General features: G+C 38.1%; 2 protein-coding genes across 3 annotated transcripts in view; both read left to right on the top strand.

The window, feature by feature from the left end:
- The window catches only part of LOC121522260 (transient receptor potential cation channel subfamily M member 2-like), a 41312-nt gene extending 30740 nt beyond the window's left edge, over positions 1 to 10572 (top strand). The window contains exons 25-34 of the mRNA XM_041806428.1: positions 669 to 756; positions 976 to 1060; positions 1133 to 1278; positions 1367 to 1431; positions 6381 to 6410; positions 6508 to 6594; positions 6689 to 6764; positions 6862 to 6963; positions 9023 to 9139; positions 9246 to 10572. Of these exons, the coding sequence (XP_041662362.1) occupies positions 669 to 756; positions 976 to 1060; positions 1133 to 1278; positions 1367 to 1431; positions 6381 to 6410; positions 6508 to 6594; positions 6689 to 6764; positions 6862 to 6963; positions 9023 to 9139; positions 9246 to 9362 (913 nt within the window). The 3' untranslated portion in view covers positions 9363 to 10572. The remainder of the gene's footprint in view (positions 1 to 668; positions 757 to 975; positions 1061 to 1132; positions 1279 to 1366; positions 1432 to 6380; positions 6411 to 6507; positions 6595 to 6688; positions 6765 to 6861; positions 6964 to 9022; positions 9140 to 9245) is intronic.
- Positions 10573 to 16231: 5659 nt separating this feature from the next.
- The window catches only part of si:ch211-45c16.2 (mitogen-activated protein kinase kinase kinase 13), a 54513-nt gene continuing 45153 nt past the window's right edge, over positions 16232 to 25591 (top strand). Inside the window, exon 1 of one of the 2 annotated variants that reach the window (XM_041807441.1) lies at positions 16232 to 16316. The gene's annotated coding sequence lies outside the window, so the exon portion shown is untranslated. The remainder of the gene's footprint in view (positions 16317 to 25591) is intronic. The other variant, XM_041807444.1, reaches the window with a different exon arrangement.

The raw sequence follows: 25591 nt of genomic DNA, 5'->3' as shown, positions 1-25591 counted from the left end.
CTTAGAGGAGGCATGAATCTTAATTTAAGTCAACATATCCTGACATGCAGTGTTCCTTTTAAGGAGCAACATTAGAGCACCAGTTTAGCTCAGTTGGTAGAACAGGCGCCTATATGCTGGGCTCCAATCCTCCACATAGGATTAATTCTTGATCTCATGCTCATGCTTGGTGCATGTCTTCCACCATTATATTTCCTGTCTCTCTTCAGTTTTCTTATAGTGTTAAAGCAAAAAGCCCCCCCCCCCCCAAGAAACATCTTTAGACTTAGTTAAAATTAACTCTAAAACTGGAAGAATCTACATAAACATTAGCATTTAGCTCAGTGTTTTGGTTTGCTAACCTTAGCTGGACTAGATGAGAAGATTTACACCACTTTAATGTCTGTCTGTAGAATATGAAACTAAAGCCAGGAAACAGCTGAACCAGGCTTTTGTTAACTTTGGATATGGTCGGTTTGTTTTCAATCTTTGTGCCTCTAATGGACAAATAGAAATTCCCTGGGTGACTTTATTTATGTAGCTCCAAACAAGATGTCTCTAACTTCTGGTAAACTATGTATAATCCAGCTTTTAATCATGGTAGAAAACATGATGTCAAACAATGCAGGATTAATATTCAAATCCTGTGAGTAGCAGACATCTTTATATTGTTGTTTTTTGTCTCCAAGGGTCACCAACATAAACGAGCGACTCGAGAGGGAAGAGGAGACGAGCTCTGCTACTATGACAACAAGACTGGCTCGACTAGAGGAGCAGGTTGTGACCTGATTTTTGGTTATCACCAAATTTGCACCTGCGTCTAGACAGAAATATTTTAGCATGAGGCAGCTGGAGCGAGGCTCAGTGCAGAACGGAGATGACACACTTCGGCTTCATTTTGAGTCCAGATGTCTCTGATGGAAACACAAAACAATCATCATTCATGTTCATGCAGTGATCAAAAGTATTTGACCCACTTTTGTTTTGTCTCATCAGGTCATGCAGACAGCCAAAGCCTTGCAGTGGATTATGGACAGTCTGAAATCTCAGGGGTTTGCATCCAAAGAACCGCCATCTCTAAGTCAGCAACCAACCTCGTCATAATTATTCACATGCTATATCTTTTTGTGCTCACTTACTATTCTTCCCCCAGCGTCGGCTGCAGCAGACGAGTCCCCTGACTCTCTGAGAAACACATCAGAGAAAGAGGACGGGTTCCACGTGAACGCTCGGCAGCTTCACTACCCAAATAGCAAAATCACACGTTTCCCTGTGCCTGAGGAGAAGGTGCCATGGGAGGTATTTTATAAACATTTGCTCTGGTGTCTAGGCCTCAGAAGTTTATAGTGTGGGTTTGTTTGGTTGTTAAATCATCTGATTTTTGCAGGTCAGCTTCAGCTCATACATGCCGACTTATTACACCTCTGAAGACAGCGGGGACCAAGTGGATGGGTACGATTTTACAAAGAAAACAAAGATTATAGTGTGGATATGTTTGCACCTAAAAAACTCATTGTTAGAGGATGTTTTTGTCAAGATCTCCCTATGCTTAGTGCAAACATAAACTCATTCAGCTGTTATTGTAGTAGTGTAGTTTGTCAGGATATCAGAATTTAAACTTTGATTTCATAAAAGTATAATTTAATTACGTCTGTTCCTTTTAGGATACCATGACAAAAACCCTGTAGTCCTGTGCATGCAGTATTTGCTAAATCAGTGGTTTTCAAACTTTTTTCGCCAAATGCACACCTAAGGTTCAGCCAAAATCTCAAGGCACACCATATTTAAATCGAAACAAAAAAGACTTCTTAAATAATGTTACAGTCAGGGTGGCTTACAAGGGGGGGTAAAGGGGAAAGCTTTCTGGGGCCCAGCCAACTGGGGGATCATGGAGATGGCAAAAGTAGGCAAGAGGTGTCAAAAATTGGCTAAAAGTGATGAAAAACATGGCAAAATTGGGCAAAAAGTGGCAAAACAAAGTCAGAAATGGGTGAAAATTGGTTAAAAAGTGGCCAGACAATGGGTTCAAATTGCCACAAACAAAGTAATGTGTCAAAATAGTGGCAAAAATGGGTTATAAGTGGTCCAAAAGGGTTAAATGTTGTATAAAGGTGGTAAAAATGTGTTAAAAGTGATTAAAAAAGGGCAAAATTGGGCAAAAAAAGTGGACAAATAAAGGCAAAAGTGGGCAAAAATTGGCAAGAAGGTGGCATAAATGGGTTGAAAGTGTCAAAAAGGCGGCAGAATAGATCACAAGTGGCAGAAACGTGGCACACTGATATCATCAATAAACCCTAACTGGGGAGGGCCCATTCTCTGAGGTTTTTCAGGGGTCCAGCCAGATCTGTGGGCAGTCCTGGTTAAAGTACTTGCCATAAATTTGTAGTAATAACATATGGTACAAATTCCCACAGCACACCTAGACCTGCCTTAAGGTACACTAGTGTGCCTTGCCACACCATTTAAGAACCACTGTGCTAAATTGATGTTTCTAATGATTAAAAATTGCAGGCAAGCTCCTGCACAGTCTAAATGCACAAAACATCAGCAGTTCAGCTGCAGGAGTTTTAAGATGGATTCATCCCCTTCCTATGCAGCTGTCTAATGACATAGGAATAGTTTTTCAAAGTTAGACGAACGTTTTTAAAAAGTTATTTTTTAAAACATGTATCAATAAAGTGTGAAGTATTTTGTGAACCTTACAGTAGTGGAAAAATAATTAAAGCTCTCGTGAGAAACTGTAGATTTGCATTGATTTTGGCGCCTCCTGTGGACAAAGCTGTTTGCCTACGCTCTGGGTTGATTTTTTTCTGACCACGTATATTTAAAAATAATCCCTCCTGCTTTCATGTACAAGTTGAATATTCACTCATTTCAATGATTGCTGTTCAAACAAAGTATTAGTATAGTATTAGTATATAATCTTTAATATCCTTAAAGCTCTGTTGTAAACAAAAGTGAACTGATAGCACTGATTTAGAAGATGGGAATTGAGATGTACAAAGACTGTCAAGTTGCATTAAGCCTTGTTTTTGGAAAACAAGCAATTTTTTTCTATTTATGTATCTTTTTCTTTTTCTTTCTTTTTTTTTTTTTTTTTTTTTTTTTTCCAAAAATGATGTCCATTCATTCATTCAACCTTTATTTAATCTCGAAGAAATCATGGAGGGTGTTCCCTCATTTTCAATGATGTCGAGAGTACAACCAATAAAATGCATCAAAAAGTGATACAAAGAATATCAACAAAACAATTAAAAACAGTTACATTCAAAAGCAGAGTAGTTCACAATCATAGTTTTAAACTGACCAATAGGGACAAGCGCTTGCAGTTTAAATGTTTGTTGTAAAGCATTCCAGGTGAACGCAGCAGAGAAGCTGAAAGCGGTTCTTCCAAATACAGTGTTTGCTCGAGGAACATCAAGCATCAGGAAGTTACTGGATCTGGTTGAGTACTGATTGTGAGACTGATTTAACAGAGATGTGATATATGATGGCATATTACCAAGTAGGGCTTTGTAAATGAATAAGTACCAATGCCTGTCACGTCTTACAGACAGGGTGCCCAGCCCACCTTTTCATATAGAGTGCAATGATGAGTGGAGTAGCCTTGACCAGAGATGAATCTGAGGGCTGAGTGATAAATGGAGTCAGGGTTTAAGAGTAGAGGCAGAGCGTTCCTATAAACAACATCCCCATAATCTAAAACAGATAAAAGACAGCTTCAATGATCGTTTCCTACTTAACAATGGGAAGTTAGTTTTATTCCTGTAAAAAAATCCAATTTTTTGTCTTAACTTGCTGGCCAGGGAGTCGATATGAAATTTGAAGGTGAGTTTTTGATCTAACCAAATACCAAGATATTTATACTCAGATACTCTTTCAATGCTGTGTCCTGTTAAAGTGGTAATGTGAACATTATTGTCGTTGATGTCTGTGGCTTTGGAGAAAAGCATGAATTTGGTCTTACTAGGATTGAGAACCAGTCTTAAATCAAACAGAGCGTGTTGTAATTGATTGAAGTTTTGCTGGAGGGTTTGAATGGCTGAATGTGCGGTATTGGCAAAACAATATAAAATTGTATCATCGGCGTAAAGGTGGGTGTTACAATCTATTATAGAGGATGTGATATTGTTGATATATATTGTAAATAATAAAGGACCCAGTATTGAACCTTGCGGTACACCTTTTGAAAGAGGCAAGTACACAGAGCGACAATTATCAACAACAACACATTGATCTCTCTCTGTGAAAGGTAGTCCTGGAACCATTTACAGGCTAGAGAGTCAAAACCAATTTCTCTTAACCTTTCAAGGAGCAAGGAATGGTCAACAGTATCAAAAGCTTTAGTTAAGTCTACAAATAAAGCAGCACAGTATTTCCTCTGGTCTAACTGAGAAATTATATCATTTGTGACAGAAGTGACTGCAGTGATGGTACTGTGATTTGTTCTAAAACCTGATTGGTGTGGATTTAATACATGATTACTGGAAAGGAAGGATTTGATTTGCTTGTTGACTAATGATTCTAAGATTTTTGCTAGGCAGGACAGTTTGGAGATGGGCCGATAGTTATTGAGGTCAGTTTTATCCCCACCCTTGTGTAATGGGAGAACATGTGCAGTCTTCCAGACCTTGGGGAAAACCCCAGTGGAAATAGACAGATTAAACAAATGTGCAACTTGCTCTGCAATAATTGGTGCACAGAGTTTTATGAAAAAAGGATCAATTTTATCTTGGCCAGTTGTTTTCCTGCAGTATATTTGTTGAAGTGCGTCTCTGACAGCGGAGGAAGTAAAGGGCTGCAAGCTAAATAGAGAGGTAGGGTTTGTGGAGGGAGCCTGAGACAGTGGCTGACTGTTTCAAGCAGAACCGGAGTAAGTGGTGTCAAACTGGTTACCATGTCCATAAATCTCCTGAAGGTCCAGATTCTGCAGAAAGTGCAGCACTGGTTAGCTTTTGTGCTTATGTTTTGGCTGTATTGTTCAGTTGTTGGGGTCTTCAGTCAGTAAGAAATGGTGTCAGTCATTGAGAGAGGTATGAAGTCTTCTTCTTATTCTGATGATGCACCACAAGGACTTACTCAACATGAGCCGAATTTTACTAAAAGCTTTGAATTTCTTGGGACTTTTCCTTTTCAAATTCCTAAATTTCTATGAAAATTCTTAAACACATTTTAAAGCATCTCATAAAAAGTACCCCAAAATTTCTGTCCCCCTAAAATTCCCCCTAAAGTACACTAAAATTACATGTAAATTCCTGAAAATTTTCAAGCATATTCACCAAATTTCAAAGCAAATTCTCCCTTAGGCTTGTTATCCAAAAATTAGCTAATATGTTCCCCTGAATTTCATGACTATAAAAAACATGTAAACAAATTCCCTGAAATTACCGTAAAAATTTTAAAAGGACAAAAGTGACAAAAGACAAAAAAGGTCAAAAGAGAAAAGGTCAATATTTGATTAAAAGTCAAAGTTAGAGCTGAAAAGGTCACAATATGAGAAATTAAACAATATAATGAATTAAAAAGGAAGAATATGAGATAAAGTTCACAATCAGGAGTTTTAAAGGTCACAATGTAAAATAAAAATTCATATCATTCATTTTTAAATGTCAAGTTATAAGAAAATATAAATAAATTATGAGTTTTAAAATTCAAGATATGAGACAACATTTTTAGATTTTAAATGAAAAATGTCAACATTTGGGATTTAAAGTCGGAGGAAGAAGTTGAAAATGTCAAAATATGTTATGAAAATTAAATCATGAATCTAAATGGTCAATATATGAGAAAAAAAGGTCAAATTTATGATTTGAAAAAAAAAGAAAATTTCCAAAAAACTACTTAAAAATTTCTCAAATTTCCACAAAAATATCTAAAAATTTCAAGCTAATTCTACCCCAAAAGTGTAAAGCAAATTCCACATAACCACAAATACATTTCCTAAATTTCTCCAAACATCCCAGCAAATTTCCCAAATCGCCAAAAGATGTCAAAGCAAAATTCACCAAAATATTAAAAATGAAACTGTTAAAAAAAAGGAAATTCTTCAAATATATTTTAAAATATCTCTAATATTTCTGTGAAAATTCCTGAAAAATTCAAAGCAAATTCTCCAAATAAATTATTTAAACTATATTAACATTTTGGATGTCTTTTTGAAAAATTCGTATAGCGTGAATTATTACTAGGTTGTAAAGGTAAAAGGTAGCGTCCTCATATGTACATGCAGAGTCTGAGGAGGTTAAGACTCACCAATTAAACACAGTTATAATTAGTATTTAATTGAATGGGAAATTATTTGCTTAGCTGGATCATTAATGACACCTACCATGTTGTTTCATTTGTTTTATGCAGCCTCCTAATCTCCCAATCTTATGTTAATTCACTCTTTCTCCTTGCAGATCAGAGTTAGAAGGCTTAGATAATTACAGGTATGATACAAGATAAGATACACAAGGCATCAAATAACTCTTCCAGGAAGCGTATGAGCATGTCTCGATGACTGATGTGTGTCTAACGTGTCATTAGAAATCCAGAAGGGAGGACTGGCGTCAGGGGGCGAGGAGCGCTCAGCCACCTGGGTCCTAATCTGACTGTAGACCTCGTGCTGACACGGTAGGTCCGGTCATGTGTTTGTATTTTCAAAGTCGTTTTGTTGACAGTGTTGGTTATAATAGCATGAGTTAACTCTTATATGGTGGATTTTTAGGTGGCGAGACAGTACAAGATCGGTTTTGGAGTACCTCGCTGTATGGGATGACCACGGGAGCTTGGTCCTACCTGGGGTGAGTCCTGATGTTTAATCACTGCTGGCCTTTATTGTTTAGATTACTTTTTTGTTGCTAAAATAAATGTGTATTATTTTGATTTTTGAATCTACAGGGTCCTGTCCAATCAGCTGATCAGCTTCCTGTGGCTCTTAAAAGAACAGTGGGAAAGAAGTTGTATGAGAAAATATCTGAAAAAGCCTCAGAGGGAACAAAGGTACGCCTTTTTAACACATTAAAGTCCCACTAGAGTGTTCGTAGAGAGAGTAAGGTAAACAATGAAGAAGCAAAATATTGAATGAAATATATAACTAATAAATAAAACCAACTAAAATCACTAGTGATGATTCTAAATGAGCAAACTAGACATTAACCAACAGGATTATTTCTCTGTGGTGACTTTTATGCCTGAAATTCTCAGCTACAGGGCAGGGATAGAATCAGGTTAGCAGTAGCACACTGCCATAACAGCCTTTGTTGACATTTTTCACTGCTAAGATTCTCACTAAGAGATGCATTGGACTGTTGCAGGATGAGATTTTTTGTACTAGAAAACATTCTGGACAAATAAGTAGAGTGATAAGAGGTCCAAGTTGTGGGTGGGGGCTCATTTAAAGCACAGGTGTCAAACTCAAGGCCCGGGGACCAAATCCAGCCTGCATTAAAATGTGAACCTATCCTGATGATTTAAGATATTTAGATAAGAAGTCAGGAATGTGGGAAAAGAAATTAATTTGTGTTTTAATTTCTCATTTTCAATTTAGCATCTCACAATGAGGACTCGAACTTAGGATTCAGACTTTAGTTTCATTATTTGAGCATTTCAATTCAGAATTTTGACTTCTCATATTATATTTTGAGCTTTAAGATTCATAGTTCTAATTTTTAAGTGATATTTTGACCTTTTTAACTTATTATTTTGTATTTTATCTCATATTTTCAACTCCAAACTTTGACTTCATAATCCCATAGTTTGACCTTTTAGACTCAATTTAAAATTTTGAATCATATTTTGACTTTTAATTTCATGATGACAAATTTTATTTCATGTTTTGACCTTTTAAACTCATGATTTTGGCTTTCTTTCTGATATATTTGCCTTTTTTCAATTTCATGTTTTGACCTTTTTGAACTAATAAATTTACTTTTTCTCTGACTGTGAGCCTTTAAACTTATCTTTTAACCTTTTAAATGTTAAATTCATTTACCATCAGTGCTAAGTTTTTTTTCCTATTTCTGGTGAAACAAGGTTGACAGCTTCTGGTTAAAGGGTGACCCTGTTCGGCCCTCAGGTTAGACCTTAATCCAGAATCCTCCCCCTGCTGTGATTGAGTTTGACGCCCCTGATTTAAAGCATCATAACAGAGATTTGAGCCAGAGGACAGACTTTGTCTCTTCTCTGGCACAGAGCATAGACTGTAGAAAGAATTGGACAAACCCGCCTATTGTAGCAGACGTCAGGTGTCCACAGCAGCTTCAATATTAAGCTCGACTTCCTGTCAGCTAGCCAGCTAGCGTTCTGGTTGACAGAAACATAGCTTCTGCCTGTCGAGCTATTTGTCAATCTAATCAGACAAAGGTCAAGGGGCGGGCTGAGGGGGGGTCATATTTCTCAGGAGTGGGCGTGGCTTCAGCTCATTCAACAGACGCGCCCACACCATCCTGGAGCAGATTTTACTGCCTCATTTTTCATGATTTTGAAGTTTAATTTTATAAACTTAGAGATGTTTTATCTGACTGAGATTTGACCTGGAGGTTCATAACACAGTGAGCTGTCATACAACAAACGTAAACACAGATTTATTTTTCCTTTACAGGGTCTTTAAGTTGTTTTGGTCACATACATTCCTGTAGCTCTATGCCATTGTTTAAAATGGTTTGGAATGGAAGAAACAACACACATGCTCCAAAGTGGAGTTGTAATAAAGGATAAAGGGCCGTAAAAGAAATGTAGAGAGAGTACCACAGAGGAAGAGATGAAGGTTGGGGTGTTTTGCAATTCAGAGATCCTCATAAGTCTTTTACCAGATGTTTTCCTGCAATTATAACTAAATCAAGTTCCCAAACCTGCTCATATAAACATGCTACGGTTAGATCCTGAGATAAGTTTACAACAGCTCTAAATAAACGCTTCATTTTAAAGGCTTTAGTGTTCACTGTTATATTGTATTTACAGGTGTTTGAAACCTGGAAGTCACCAATGTTATTTTAGCCTTTAATAAAAAAGGATTTTCTTGAACTGTGTTGATTCTGACCTGTCGTTTCTGTGTTTTGAGGTGTTTGAGGGATATGTCGATGATGTCAGGAACACAGATAACGCCTGGGTGGAAACGACGGTGTTAAACATTCACCTGGTCAGATCAAGTGAGATTTTGTTGGATATCAACAACACGGTGAGAAGATTGTATATGTTTTAAACATATGTGGGGCCAGTATTTCTCATTTATAGAAAGAATCTGACCTATATTTGACATTAATGTTATCTGATGTCCTCCTCAGGTTGTGAGCAGCCACGGTGGTCTGCAGTGGCAGGAGGTGAGCAGCAAAACCATGCTGGCCTCAAACCAAAGAGACTCTCTGCGGCAGGTAGCTGAGCTACACAACAGGAAGTTCTGATGCTCGTACTGCTGCTGTAGATGTGCCTCTCCATCCACAGGTCTCCCCTGCCTGTTCATGTGGCCTTGTTAAAGGCTGATGTGGATTATTTCTGTTGCACTGAAGGCACTTCATGAAATAGACACTTTAAAGCCAGGACCTATGCTGCTGTGGATTACGTTGCACTAGAATTTATGGACAGAAACCGTACTGTTATTCATGTTTTTGACTGGACTCTTGTTTAGTTGTCTCTGAAAACATACTCCTATGGGGCGAATTAATTTAGTCAGCTACGCAAAGTCAAAGGTAGTTTACTTCACATGGACCCTTATTTTTACCTCATATGCCAACATACATTTCAATAGCAACTAAATATTTACTTCTCTTCATTTATCCGACAGTAAAGATCAGCGGTTCTCAACAGGTGGGTCAGGACCCAAAAACTGTAGCTCTAACAGGTAGCTCTAGGGAAAGAAAATTCGCAAAAGGTCTATGATTTACCAAAGTCCTAAGGGGAAAAACAATACAGTGATGTAGTTTCTAAGGTTTTCCTTTGATGATGAATAAATTTAGGTATTTTTCTTTAAGATTTCAACGGTTTTTATCTCCTTTTCCTCAAATCACAAGCTGGGTTTCCCAAACAAAAAGAAAATTTCTTTAAAAAATTACCAAATTTCCCTGCTGTCTTGAGAAAATAGAGTAAAAAAAATTATGAATGCCTGTCCTTCTGTAATGATACGCTTTTTAAACATGTTTGCTTCATCTTGACTCTTCTCTTCCATCCTGCTTTGGGATAGACAGGCGGGTTGGTGCAGCATCAGCAGTTTTACAGGCACTGTACCGTACCGTCATGGTGAAGAGGGAGCTGAGCCGGAAGGTGAAGCTTTGATTTATCAGTCAATCTATGTCCCAACCCTCACCTATGGTTAGAACCCTGGGTAATGACCAAAAGAAAGACATCTAGAAGGATCTTGAAGGCTCCTTCACATCAAAAGGAGCCAGCTGAGGTGGTTCGGGTATCTGATCAGGGTGCCTCCTGGTGGCTTCCCTGTGGAAGTCTTCTGGGCACATCCTACTGGGAGGAGATCCCGAGACAGACCCAGAACTCGCTGGAGGGATTATATATCGTCTCTGGCCTGGGAGCACCTTGGAATCCCTCAGGAAGAACGGGAAGGTGTTGCGGGGAGAGAGGGACTTCTGGGTTGACTTGCTTTGCCTGCTACCACCGCAGCCCGACCCTGGAGAAGCAGAAGAAGTTGGATGGATGGATGGATGGATGGATGGATGGATGGTTGGATGGATGCATGGATGGATGGATATATGGGTGCATGGATGGATGCATGGATGGATGGATATATGGGTGCATGGATGGATGCATGGATGGATGGATATATGGGTGCATGGATGGATGGATGGATGGATGATTGATGGATGCATGGATGGGTGGATGATGGTTGGTGGATGGATGGATGGATGGTGGATGGGTGGGTGGATGGATGGTGGATGGGTGCATGCATGGATGGATGGTTGGATGGATGGATGGATGCATGGATGGATGAATATATGGGTGCATGGATGGATGGATGGATGGATGATTGATGGATGCATGGATGGGTGCATGGATGGATGGTGGATGGATGGATGGATGGTGGATGGGTGGATGATTTTGCCTTTATTAGAGAGGTGGATAGAGCCAGAAACAGGAAGGAGAGACTGGGGAATGATATGCGATGATAGAGCCACAGGCTGGGCCGCCCATGTACATGGGACACGTCCTAATCACCAGGCCATCTGCGCTGGCCTGGCACACCAGATGCATTTGTTTCACACATCAGAGGGTGATTGGATGAAAGTTCTGTCTGTCACTTCTTTACAAGCCCATCAGAGCAACAAACACGTGACGTAGCCGCTACTGAGCTGCGCTAGAGCTGCATAACGTGAACCATGGCAACTGTAGACATGTCGGTACACGACTTTCGTCGTTTTTGGAAAAACAACTCACTGCTGTTCTTTGTTTTTCTTTTAACAAAGAAATGTCTGATAAAACTGGGGCTTTAGCAGCATCCACGCTAATGTCTTCCGCCATAATTGCACCGGCCTCTTGCTGCTGCTTGCTTACGTCACGACTCCGCCGCGCCTGAAATTACTGCCGCTAATTGGTTCTGTAACTTTCTAACCGGACCACAACAGGCAAATCCACCTGCTTTGCACGGTTACATTTGCTCCCCTAAAAATATGGGTTTTCATTTCTCATAAAGAAGGCGGTGATGGGTCCTGACATCCAACCACTGGTATAGACAGCGTGTTTAATTTTCTACCAGAATAATCGATCATACACCTGCTGTAAATGATTCATTCTTACTCATTTTTCATGAATGTATACTGTCTATGATGACTGCAATATCAAAATGTCATTTTGAAGGAATGAACTCAGTAATAATAAAAATAAAAACAATCATGTAATGAATAGTACATATCTATGCTTCTGAAAGGGTTTATAATGAGTACTTGTATTTATGATAGCCTGTATTTGCTGGCTGCCTTTTAATTGGGTGAGACTGTAAAACTGTAGGACTAGTTTTTTTATTTGAGCAAGGCTTTTGCTGCTTATATTTATAGATTTTTTTCACAACTCTGCTGTATGTCACCCTATGAATGACGTTTGCACTTTATTTCACGTGTGACCTTAACCTTTCAGAGCACTCTCTGCCTTATGATGAATTAAAATCGATCTGAATCAAATCAGTGTGACTGATTATGAAACCACAATGCAGTCAGATGCTAGTTCCCTGCCCTGAACTCTTGCATGTTTGTTTATCTGTTGTTGTTCTCGTCACCGTTTCTCTCCACCTGCCAGGCTTTCATTAGTTTCGGAGCAGCCTCCGAGGACGCTGATTGGCTGAGACACACGTGGCCACACTGAGGAACAGTATCGGTGACACACCCTCCTCATACCGCTGCAGTTTTTCCTCATTCAGAGAAATTACTGACTGCTGAGAAATCACCCTCTCTCTCTCTCTCTCTGTACATAAACAGAGCAATGGCGGAAACGATCAGAAACATTTTGTACACTTCCTGCTGTGAGCTTGAATGGCGAGGTTTGCTTTAAAGGATTTTATTCAGACTGTCCCACTCAAGAAAGCAGAGGTCTCACTCTAACGTCCCTGCACGTGTTATTGTCCGATCAGCCCCGGGCTGCTGGGCGCCATTGAAAAGATACACAAACTATTTTTAACCACTGCGGCAAAGAGGTAAAAAAACGAAGAGCCCTCACTCCGCGTATATTTCCTGATGCTACAAACAGCGCCACACGGCGCTAGCCTTCCAAAGTCCCTTTCTCTTTAACTGTAAACTTGATTTTATACATTGAAACACATGCTAACACCGTCTTATGCAATATCAACATACATTTGTTAAAAATTGCAAAAAAAAAAAAAAAAAAAGGGTAAACATCTGAGCCATTTTATCCATGTGTTGAGACTTCTTGGTCTTCAGAATTCACTAATACGTGTCGGAAATATCTGCGTTGTCTTTATAAAGAGGTGTATTTTGAAGCTGTTAGGTAAGTACAAGCCTACAGGATTAAATTACAAAACGTTTACATAAGCAGTGTGCATGGATTGAAGTCAAATAAGGAGAATAATCACAGTTAAATGATAACTGTCCATGAATTTATGCCCAATAAACAATGTTCTGTACATTGACACTGGTTGTTTGTGTTGCACAGTCATAGTGAAGCGCTTATCAAATACTCCCTGAGATTACAGACTCAAAAAAAACAATTAAACTGATTGGACAAATGAAGTCAAACTTAGCTGAAATAAAAAAACTAATCTGCTGTGGACTGGGGCTAGTTAGTGATCTAGCACATGGTTCTCAGACAGGTCTAGGTGTGTCTTGGGAATCTGGCTGGATGCCATTTGCATTTGGTGTTGAGATTTTCATTATTCATGCCCCTTTTAACCAAGTTAACCAATTATTCTACCCATTTTGCCACTAATTTTGTCAACTTAAACCATTTTTGCTGCTTTTTTGCCATTTGCAACTTTTTAAAAATACTTTTGACCCATTTTTTGCTACTTTTTTTCTGGAACTTTTTGCCACATTTAACCCATTTTTGCTGCCTTTTTGATGGCTTTTGCTTACTTATGTTATTATTTAGACATTTTTTGCCAATTTTTTCATCACTTTTTACCATGTTTTAGCTACTTTAACCCTTTTTTGCCACTTTGCTGCCACTTGTAACATATTTTGTCTCCTTTTTGACACTTTAAAACCATTTTTGCCACCTTCTTGCTAATTTTAACTCACTTTGCCTTTGGCCACTTTTTTGCCTAATTTTGCCAAATTTTAAATCATGTTTTAACCATTTTAACCACCTTTTTACAACATTTAACCCTTTTGGCCACTTTTTGTCACCTTTTTGACACTTTCAACATGTTTTGCAACTTTTAACCAACTTTTTGGCCCTTTATGCTGATTGTTAAACATTTTTTACTTTGTCTTGCCACTTTTTACCCAGTGGTTTTATCATCACTTTAACCAATTTTTGCCACCTTTCAGGCACCTTTTGCCCATTTTTGCCACCCCCCGTTGTCTGGGCCCCAGAAACCTCTCCCTTTATCCCCCTTATGGGCCACCTTGACAGTTGTATTATTGAAAAAGTCTATTTCGTATTGATATGAATATGGTGGGCCTTGAGATTTTGACCTAACCTTAGGTGTACCTTAGGTGAAAAAAGTGTGAAAACCACTGCTCTAGCACTTCCTGATTATTTGGATGTTTTTGTAACACAGCTGTTCCTGATCAGTCTCAACATCAGTCAACATGTTTTTGTTTGTTTTTTGTCAGATAGAAGTGACTTCAGCTTTTTAGTGTGTTTTTAAGGTCTACACATGACCATGCCGTGAAAATAAAGGCATTTTAATGCTGAAAGAGAGTGCCTTGGAGTTTTCTTCCTGTTTTTATGACTTCAGCTTTTGTGGAGCTTTGGATTGTTCTTGAACCATCGGTGACACAACACTGAACCAGTTATGATCCTGCATGCAAATATCTACAGGAAATGTGTGCTGTATTCATAGAAATACCAAAAGCTCCAGGAAGCTGTGGAGGCTCCTCAGGCCAATGTCAGTGAAGTTATCTGTATACAAGACACTCTCATCATATCATTAGGATTCAGATAAAGTGAATCAAACACTTGACCAAAAAAGAAAACAAAAAACGTCTTTCCTGTGGCATGATTTAATGGACTTTTTTACCACATAGGGGAAAAAATCACAACCACCTAAATTGTTGTTAAATCGAGTTATTCTCTTTTATACTTACTTTTTGAACGTTTATGTGCTTATAAACCTTCAGTATGCAGACCATGTGATCTAGCAGAGTCCATCTGTCCACTCTTTGTACCAGAAAACTGTAAAACCTCTATGTAAGGGTATCATAAGACAACTTTCCTATATGAGAGATAGACTGCTGTAAGTTTACCAAGAAGTGCACATTCCTAATGTTGGAGTGAATGAGAGAGGCCTTTGGGGTGACTGTTTTTGTGTAAGCAGCAAAGATTCTCATCTTTAAAGGGTTAAATGAAAGTCCTGTATTTAAAAAGCTTATATTAGAATAAAAAAAAGGTTAAGTTGATGGTAGTGAGTAGCTACGTCTAAAGTAAAAATGACTTCTTTACTTAGCGGCCTCCATGTAGAGCTGCTTTCAGCATTAAAACACCTCTTATGAGTTTTGCTGTGTTTTAATTGTTTAATCTAGAATTTAAAAAAGTGGCAGTGATTATAATTTGGTGATGAAATTAAAGGAAACTAAAAAAAATGCTTAATGTCTAAAACCCTGCAGGATGTGTATGTCAGTAGCTTTTCTATAACATAGTAATAATTTCTGCTTTTACAGGTTTTTAGATAAATGTCCATTTGGTTGAAATGTTCAAAAATTAGCTTTTTGGATATTTTGGGGAATGTGATTGGAAATTTTCAATGATTTTTCATGGAAATTTTGGTGATAGGTTTGTTTATTTTGGAAAGTTTTGTTGTTTTGGGGGGGAAATTGGCTTTTGAATTTATTTTGGCATTTTCATGGGAATTTGGAAAATAGGGATATAAGGGGAAATTTGTCAGGAAGCGTTCATTTCCATGGAAGTTTGGTAAACGTATTTGAATTTTTGGGAATTTCAGTGTTTTGGGAATTTTCCATCAGTTCCATTGGATTTTGGGAAATGTATTTGCAAACATTTGGGAATTTGCTAAGAAATTTTAGAGGGAAATTGCTTAGAATTTTTTTTTTTTTTACAGATTTTTTTTTAAAATAGGAATTTTAAGCCTTCATGACTTGAGGAAATATTTTACTTACTTTCTATGGGATACTTTAGGAAATATCTTTCAGAATTTTAACAGAAATTTGAGGTAATTTCATTGACATTTTAAATAATTAGATTTTTTTTTCTTTTAAAATCAGCACAAAGAAATTCCTGTCCACAGAAAAGACTGATGTTTGGATTTATCTTATCCCAAATAAGTGGGAGAAATTAAAAAATCATCCCAAACAAAAACTCTGGTCTCAGGAGGTTAAGAAAAGACAGGTAAATGTCAGAGCTGTAGCTCAGCATTGTAGCTGGCTGCTAGCATCCTGTAGCTATCATGCAGTTTTAATTTTGGCAGCTTTTTAAAATTTTAGTCTTAGTTTTAGTCGGCGAAGTTAACTCTGCTATCACGCTAAGTTGTTTGCTATTCTTGTAAAGAAAATGAAAGGAAGATGGGGCAGTTTCCTCCTCCGTGTTGTTCGTCTTCTCAATAGACGATCTTTGATTGCGTGCGCGCCGGGCTTTACAGGTGTACGGAGCCAGAGTGTCCGGAAGTGACGTAGGACGCTCACAAGACTTTACACCAGTGGATTGGACAGTAAATAGATGGACCGAGGAGAGAGAGAGAGGCAGCAGTCGGACATCTCAAAGGAATTCAACGCAGCTGAACGGTAATTTTTTATATTTTAATGACTTTTAGAGATAAATTCAGCGCATGTATGTTCTTTTAGACTTCCCCATCGTCCAGCGTTGATGTGAAATGATTTAGTTGGATTGTGGTATGAAGCTAAATGTGCTGACTGGGGCAGCTGTCAGTGGAGCTTTAAGCTTTAACACGACGACGAGTAGCTGGTACGACAGTTTCTACTGTTTCTGAATGAATCCTCGGACACAAAAACAAACCCACAGAGAAGCTCCTGTCAGCAGAGAAAGACTGGAGCTTCTGCTCGTCTTTATTACCAGCAGTCACGCAGCTGATATGCTGCTAGTATTAAAGGGTTATAGAGTTCTTTTTCGCCTTCATTATGTAACAGAGGAGGCAATATCTCTGGATCCTGAGTTGTTTAGAAAAGACTCTTTCCTCGTCTGTTTGAAGCAGGAGAGAGGAAATTACAGACTGCTCTGTGCTGCAGGAGAGGAGCTAAATTATAGTGGGAGGCGAAGAAATGTTTGTTTTTGAGAGACATGTTGGTCACAATGTGCTTTTGTTTATTATGTCTGAGGACGTGGCTGAGAAGAGGCAAAAACACAAGATTGTCCTGGGCCATGTTGGCTCAGGTGTGATATTTTGTGCTCTGTTTTGTGAGGATATTATTTAGTGTAGTTTACACCTTACAATAAGCCTGTAAGCCTATCCTTAATGTTGGTCATAATGTATTAATTTTAAATGTCAGCATTTTTATTAGTTTAACACTTTTGATATGTGATTTAAAGTGACACAACCTGTTATTTTAAGCCCCTTTGGGGAATTTAAGGTTTATTTTGATTTGGCGCCCCCTGTGGACAAGTTGAAAAGAGGCATTTAAAAACTAGATCAAAATTGCATTTTCAGCTGAAATTGCGTGGGGATGCTGAGAGCTGAATTGGGGAAGAACTGCTGAAAATAGCCAAAAACACAAAAAAGCTAAAAATGGCAAAAAATAGCATCAAATGGCATAAAAGTAGCTGAAAATGGCATTCAATAGCTCAAAAAAGGATAAAACTCCTTAAAGTAGCCTAAGAAAAGCTGAAAATAGCCTAAGAATAGCTGGAAGTAGCCTTTAAATAGCTGAAAATAGCACAAAAATAGCTGAAAATAGTAAAAATAGCATCAAATGGCATTTAAGTAGCTGAAAATGGCATTCAATAGCTCAAAAAATGATAAAAATAGACAAAAGTAGCCTAAAAAAACTGAAAATAGCCTAAGAATAGTTGAAAGTAGCCTTAGAATAGCTGAAAATAGCATAAAAATAAATACTGTACCTGTACTTGTACTGTACTGTGTGTCAATGCCAATAAAGGCCTATCTTAGAAATAGTTGATTTTGCTGAAAATTGCATTCAATGGCTTAAAAAACATAGAAATAGCTGAAAATAGCATGAAAATAGCGATGTTTTAAAAATTATAAAAGTTAGAAATGATAAGTCAAAGCATTCGAATGATGAAGAAAAGGAATTTTTTAAAGTTTAGTAAAGTGTTAATACGACCAAGTATGGAGGAGGAGATAGCCGGCGTGGAAGAATAATAATAAACAAAATGGCCGACGCGAATGTCCCCACTAATAATCTTCTTCTGTCTGTTAAGAGTCGACAGTCTTTTTTTCTTGTCCACATGAAAGCAGATATTTTTTTTTAAAGTTGGCCCACACAGACACTGCATGTAGGCCAGAGAGATCAGTCTCAATCACTTAAAAAAAATCATGCAAAAATATTAAATCATGTTTAAAATAATAGAAATACTTGATAACGTTATTATTTTAAGTGTGAGAAATATAAACAGACAGAGGCGTTATCATTTATTTTGTCTGATGTCTGGAACTGACACTTTAAAATATTCAGCTTAGTTACATGCTTGCCACTTTATTTACTAAATTCTCATATCTTTATGCTTTTACAGGAAACACCCTGCCTTCACACAGTTTTTCTACATGAACTAGAAAAATAGATTTTAATGTGAAAGTTATTAAAACCATACATTTCAGAAACTCCAAAGTAAAGGAAATAACACAACAAGTTGTTAAAAGTACACATTTATGCATGAATAATCAACACTTTAAGTGTGAAAAATGAGCACTATGGCCGTTAAATTAACGGACAGTTTTGCTGCGTGTGGACTTTTTGTCGGCAGTTGCATTAAGCAGCTGACTTTATTAGAGTTCTACCCTGCTGCAGAGTTTTCAGGCATTAAAGAATAGCCATGAAAATAGTAAATATTGTTGGTGCAGTGTGTTTTTGTGGGCCAGTCAGAGGCATCAGTTTTAGCCATTTAAAAATCAACAGTGGTGAGACGCTGCACTGTTCAGTGTTTTACTATTTAAACATTGCCAGTATATCTGTGCAACTTAAGTTTTAAACCAGTGTTTCCCACCCCACATGTAGTCTACCTAAGAAAAGCAGAACCCCCCCAGGACCCAAGAGAGAAGAAAAGGTGACACTCTGACGTCAAAAGTCAACACAGATTTGAATTCTTCCACTGATAAAACCCTAAAAAGGCCTCTGCATGCTTTTCTTAAAACACCTTTGTATGAACTACTTAATAACTGCTTTATTGTGGTTTTGGTCAATATTTGCTAATCTAATTTTGGCAGCCTCAGCGGACAAGGCTCACGACCCCCTAAGATCTTTGGGCTCCCCTTTGGGGGTCCTGAACCCCAGGTTGGGAACCAATGCTCTAAACCAGTGATACTGAACACGTGGCTCTTTTATGTCTAAATTTGAATCGTTATTCTCATTTCTTCCTCTTTTTGACACTTTTTCCTGTTTTTTTACCACTTTTCGCCCATTTAAGCTGCCTTTTGCAGATTAAATACCACCTATTTCCCATTTTGCCACTTTTTGATGCATTTTGCCCATTTTTCCACCTCTTTTCCTTCTCACTCATTTTTTGCCACGTTTCTGCCACTTTTGGACCATTTTTTGCCACCTGTTACTCATTTTTTTAAAACCACTTCTCATCCATTTTTGCCACTTTCGTCCCAGTGTTTGCTGCTTTCTGTCAAATTTTTGCCTCTTCTTTTGTCACTTTTCACCCATTTTTACCTCCACCAAGGAGGTCATGTGATCGGCAGCATTTGTTAGTTAGTTAGTTTGATTCTTAGCAACAAAACTCAAAAATTTGGGGACAGATTTTCAGGAAATTTTCAGGAAATGTCAGAAATGGCATAAGGAATAACTGATTAGATTTTGGGACTGATCCGGATCACTGTCTGGATCAAGGAATTTTTGAAAGGATTCTTTACTATTGGGAGATAGGGCTAATGGTGGTCTGTGCTGTTACCACTTTACACCAGCAGATGGTGGACATGAGTAACTTCAATCCCAGCAGCATTTGTGGGTGTGTTTCTATTCAAAGTTTTGGAGTTTATAGAGTTTGAAAGACGCACGCCCGGTCGAGGAGACGAGTCGGAGTGTAACAGAGAGAAAGACAGCGAATTGTAGTGAGAATACTCACAATGCTGGGAGGAATAGAGGAATATTCACCCTCTGACATGACTTCCAGTCATTGGTGAGACCATGAGTGCTTCCACCATGACAGTCCACTCATAGCGAAGCCAATGCTTTGCCTCACCGTGTTTCCACCCCACCGGGGATGGAGTAATACCGTGGTGGGGGCCACATGGGGACGGATCCAGGAAGCTTTTAAAGGATTTTTCACTACTGGGAGATAGGGCTAATGGCGGAGGTCTGCACTCTCCTGATGCTTTTCTAGTTGACACTTTTATCTTGCTTTTTGCAATTTTTTACCCCCTTTTGCCTATTTTTGCCACTTCTTACTCATTAAATTGCCTTTTGCAGTTAAATTCCACTTAATTCCAATTTTTCCTTTTTTTTAAAAAGCAATTTGGCCCTTTGGTTGAGCAGGGTTAAGTAACGCTGCTTTAAACTATTTAAACAGGTGTAATTATCATCTATACTATCATATAGGGCTGAATGACTTTGGAAAATAATCTAATTGTGATTTGATCTACGATTTGATTATTCCTTAACTCTCTTTTATTCCAAAGTCCTGATTATTTTGACTCGTATTGCAAATTGGATTGAAATTGTTGCATCAAACAGTTTTTGTCAATCTCATGTTTGTTAAAAAAAATACAAAAATGAAGAAAGTAGGATTTTTTTTGTAGACTATATTAAAAAAATGGCACTTGAATGACTGCATGATTGTCATGTGTAATGTCCACTGCTGCAAAAACAAGTTTAAATCTGCTATTTTGACACGAATTCCAGGTTGAAGAAACATTGCACCTTCTGTGATTTGAAAATTGCAGCAGGCCAAATTAAGATTTAATCTAATTTTGGATGACTTGCCCAGCGCTTCTATCATACTGAGGTTTACTTTTTAGTCTGATGGCATCCCAAACCTACTCTTTAACCCTTTCTTTTATTTTAGATGTTAGTTTGTGGGGCTGTTGGATTAAACATCAGCACATCAGTATCTCAGTATCTTTTCTCTATAAATGAGGGAGGATTCCTTGATAAGTGTATTGTAATATGGTGGCATTAAAAACCAGGAGCTGTCCAGTTATTTTTGCAAAGTAGGCTTGCTTTATGAAGTCCAGGATGAAGTCCAAAATCCATGTTCTAAACAAGTTATTATGCAACTTCAGCAACAATGTAATGCTCTTAGAGTTTGAGAACAGAGTATCAGTGCTGTAAAACAATGGTTCCTTTAAACCAGAGGTTATTAGTACTCTCTAATGCAGACTAGGTCATTTAGAATGGAGCAGCTTTGAAACGTTTGGGTTGTAATCTCTGGCCCCAGGATGGATGGAGTTGTGATGCTGGATGTTTCCCAGGTTGAGGTGAGTCACAGGTCCATGTTAACTAGAGTCTGATTATAATCCATGCCTGTGTCCCTGAATGAAATCTCCTAACTGACCTCTCCTGGTTCCAGCGCTGGAACCGTCATGGATGTAGCGTGTGTTGCAGGACTGTCGTATTGGACCGCTCTGTGCGAGCAGCGCTGCAGCCCTCAGCGGCCATCTGACACAGATCACATGCAATCATTCATCTGTCTCTCATGACGACTGGATGTCACAACAGTTTTATGGCTCGGCTGCTTTGCTCCTCGGTCCCTCTCACTCTGACAGTCAGCGAGCGGTGGCGAGGGTTACACGTGTGAGTGCCGAATGCTGTGCTCATTGTGCTGAGTGGGACGTTTCCTGTAAGAGTCCATGTGTGTCAGTAACGCCTCTGCCTCCCCTGGTTCTGCTGTGGTGCACTTACAGGTCACGCTCGGCTCCAGTTAGCTCCAAAGTAGTTCCCCACTAACCGTGTTACACCTCTCAGGTGTTCTTAACGACGGCACAGACACCCAACACCTAAACTACAGACTCCATATGTTGGACAAGGCTTTACTGGGCTTCTTTAGAGATTTTTCTGGAGCATTGAGCCCAAACTCTACATCCATAAATAATGAGCCCATTGTTTTTCATTTCAGCAGTAAACATCAGAGAATTAGAGTGAACTCCTCCTTTAAGAGGAAACTGCAGCAGATGTTTCATTTCCAGGAATCACAAAGAAAAGTGAAGTCCACGTATTTCCTCCCATACTGCACTTCAGCAGCAGTAAATACAGCTATAGCTGACAGGAAGAAGCTGGATATTCTACATAAAGGTGGAGCATCACTGGAACACTTCCAGCACAGTGGTTCCCAATCTGGGGTCCGGGTTCCCCTAGGGAGGGCGCCAAAGATCTCAAGGGGGCCCACAGGACGCTGTCTGCTCTGAGGTTGTCAGAATTAGATGTACATATATCTATTCTTTTAAAAATCATGATTAGACACTTGGGCTGAATGATTTGGGAAAATTATCTAATTGCAATTTTTTTCCAACAATATTCTGATTGCGATTTAATATGTGATTATTTTTAGGTTCTTCATCTTATTAATTATTCAATAAAAATAAGCAATAAATCAATCTATATTTTAACCAACACAAATTAGAAAAAATATCTAATTTGGATTTGACTCATATAGCAAATTTGATATGAATTGCTATACTGAGGGGTTAATTTTTCTTAATGTTATTCTTATTTTGATGAAGAAAATCATATACACCAACAAGAAAAGTAGGATTTTAGTAAACTATTCTGAAAAAGACACTTGTACATATGCATAATGTGTAGCTGCAGAAAATGTTTATATACTGCCATTAAATCAGCATACATCAATTTTTTTCTATTTTTTTTTCACAACTCTTTTTAACAACTTCAGACCTGCTCAAAACTACAAAAAAATCAATAATCCTCAGAATTTTAACCATTTTAATGCCAGTTTGATTATTTGAAATATTAATTTTTTACTGCAAAAAAACACAAAAAGTAAATTATTTTCTGTATAATAAATAGTAGAAAGATGGGGCTTTGGGGGTGATGAGAGTCTTGGATGAGTCAAAGATTAGCAACAAAACTGATTTGATTGCATTAATGTAATAATGTCAGAAATACCCTCTGGACACCTTCGAGGCAAAAATGCCCCCATTGACTTCCATTAAAACCAGGTTTTTTAAATCTCACTGTCATTGCAGTGTAAAATCATGCATTCTTTAATGTCAGCATTTCAATGTGAAGAAATCTAGTGAAATTTGACATTTTTACCGTATTCCACCAGATTCAACCATTTACCCATCGTAGGACCATGCACCAGATTCTTCTATTTCTGCTCGTTATATTATGGAGAGTTATGTGTGAGTTTAAGAGGGTTAAAGTGCTGAGAATTATTGAGTGTTTGGTAGTTTTGAGCAAGTCTGACGTTAAAAAGATTTCTGAAAAAAAAGTGAAAAAAACATGTTGATGTATGCTGATTTAATGGCAGTTTTTTTTCAATGTACATTTATGCCTTGAAGGTGTCCAGAGGGTGCCCTAATGTTAAAGCTGGCACTACATGAAAAATATAAATGCAATCAAATCAATTTTGTTGCTGATCTTTGACCCATCCAAGACTCTCATGAGCACCAAAGCCCCTTCTTTCTACTATTAATTTTATGGAAAATAATTCACTTTTTCTGTTTCTTTGGGTTTTTTTTTTTTGGTAGTAAAAATAAAACACTTCAAATAATCAAACTGGCATTTAAAGGGTTAAAATCTTGAAAATTATTGAATGTTTGGTAGTTTTGAGCAGGTCTGAAGTTGTTTAAGAGATTTATGGAAAAAAGTAGATAAAAATATTGATGTATGCTGATTTAATAGCAGTTTTTTGTACGTGTACATTTTTGCCTTGAAGGTGTCCAGAGGGTACAAAATTCATTGAGAGTGTCTGAATGACATTTAAGAGTAAAACATGTTGGATTTCAAAAATTTAACTAGAAAGAAAAGTTCCTATAAAATTTAATTCCACATGCTGTAAAATTAACAAAATGATCACGAATTAAAAAAAAAAAAAAAGGTGAGAAACATGGCCAAAAATGCCCGAGGAGGGCACAAGGGCTAGTATCTTAGAAGGACAGGCTGTTAGTCCTACAAACAGGATGCTGGAGTGTATAACGAGACGTACAGACATCAGTTTTGTTAAATCTCCTCTGTTGTGAAGTAGTGGGTCACTATGGAGATGCTGTTGCATGGCAACATGGTGTATTTACAGGTGTCATAATTACCTGCACATCTGATTTATCTGATACCATGTCAAGCAGGGTGTGATCAGGAGCACACGGAGGAGGGGGTGGGGGTCTTGATGCTGGGGTAGAAACAGGAAGCTGTATTTATGTAATTGACATGTGTAACAGCAGCAGTGAAGCCTTGCAGCTGGTCTGATCCCTCTAATCCCGCCCCCAGAGTCTCGATTTGTTTGTTTTTTTGGTCACATTTGTATAGCAGTGGCTCCGGTCCCATCCCGTCAGGCTTAATGAATAAGCTCATTGCAGTGTTTCATAACATGGAAAAACATCCACGTAAAGATTTATTGTGTGGTCGCTGATGGGCTGCCCCTGAAGACTCAGGAGGACGATGAGCTGTGGTGATGTTTGAGATGGGTGATCACCTACAGAGCCATCATCTATGGCCCATTTCTTTAACTTTAGCTGAACTTTTCTTCAGGATTTTTACAAACTTCTTTATTGGAAATCTCCTCACTCAGATGTTAGCTTTGAGAAATATCAGAGAGTAACTGAATCACAGGTGTAAATGACACCTGTTTAAGGCAGAATAGGGGGAATTTGTAGGTTAGCACCAAGAGCATGCTAATTACTCTCATCAGCAGGTCGGTATAATCTGTCCTTTGTTGGCTCATTACTTACAGGCATTTCGATATGTAGCCTATGCCTTACACTAACATAAAACTGTCTTTCACAAGCACAGAAAATACCTGCAGAGATTTAAAAATGGCGTCATCATTCTCAGCAGGGGGTACTTACTGGTAAATCCCACTGCAAGCATCTGTTCAGTTTTCATCCATGCTGCGTTTCCTCTGGAGGCGCTGCAGCGTGTCTGAGGAGCATCCATTGTGGTTTTAAGAGTATCCTTTAACTTTAAATGTTTGCAGCTGAGATATCCATCTCACCAACAATTAATACTGAAATAGTTTGAGAATGACTGAACATTTGATCTGGTTTACAGAAATTTACTGTCATAATTAGTAGATATTTAAAAATAGGGTTATGGTTGGCAGAAAATGCTGCAAAAATGACCAGATAAAGTGGTGAAAAGAGGTTAAAATGTGGCAAAAATTGCTTTAAAAGGGAAAAAAGAAGCAAAAAGTATCATAAATTGGTTACAAATGACAAAAATAGTTCAAAAAAGTAATGAAAATGGGTTAAAATGGGGAAAACAAGGAAGAAAGTGGCAAAAAAAGACAAAAGAGTGGCACAAAGAGGATAAAACATACAGGAAAAGTGGTTTAAAGGGGTTAAAGAATGGCAAAAATTGGGTTAAGGAAGCAAAAAGTACCAAAAATGGGTTAAAGTGACAAAAATACAGCATAAATAGCCTGGCAAATTAGTGGAAAGGTGTTCAAGAGTGGCACACAAGGGAAATAATTGGCAGGAAAGTTGCAAAAAGGGGAAAAAGAGTGGCAAAAAAATGTGTGAAAAGTGGCAAAAAGTGGTTACAAGTTGCAACTTTTGTTAAAAAAAGTCAAGACAAGAGGTTAAAAAGAGGCAAAAATTGAAGAAAAGTGGCAAAAATGGATAAAGGGGATAAAACATGCAGGAAAAGTGGTTTAAAGGGGTTAAAATTGGCAAAAATTGGGTTGAAGAGGCAAAAAGGGGTTAAATTGGGTTAATACTGGTGTTAAGTTAAATCACAATTGTGGAGGG

The sequence above is a fragment of the Cheilinus undulatus genome, linkage group 15 (genome assembly GCF_018320785.1).
Source record: "Cheilinus undulatus linkage group 15, ASM1832078v1, whole genome shotgun sequence".
Taxonomy (NCBI): domain Eukaryota; kingdom Metazoa; phylum Chordata; class Actinopteri; order Labriformes; family Labridae; genus Cheilinus; species Cheilinus undulatus.
Note: the sequence above shows the minus strand (reverse complement) of the source record. Positions and strands in the feature narration are given on the sequence as shown.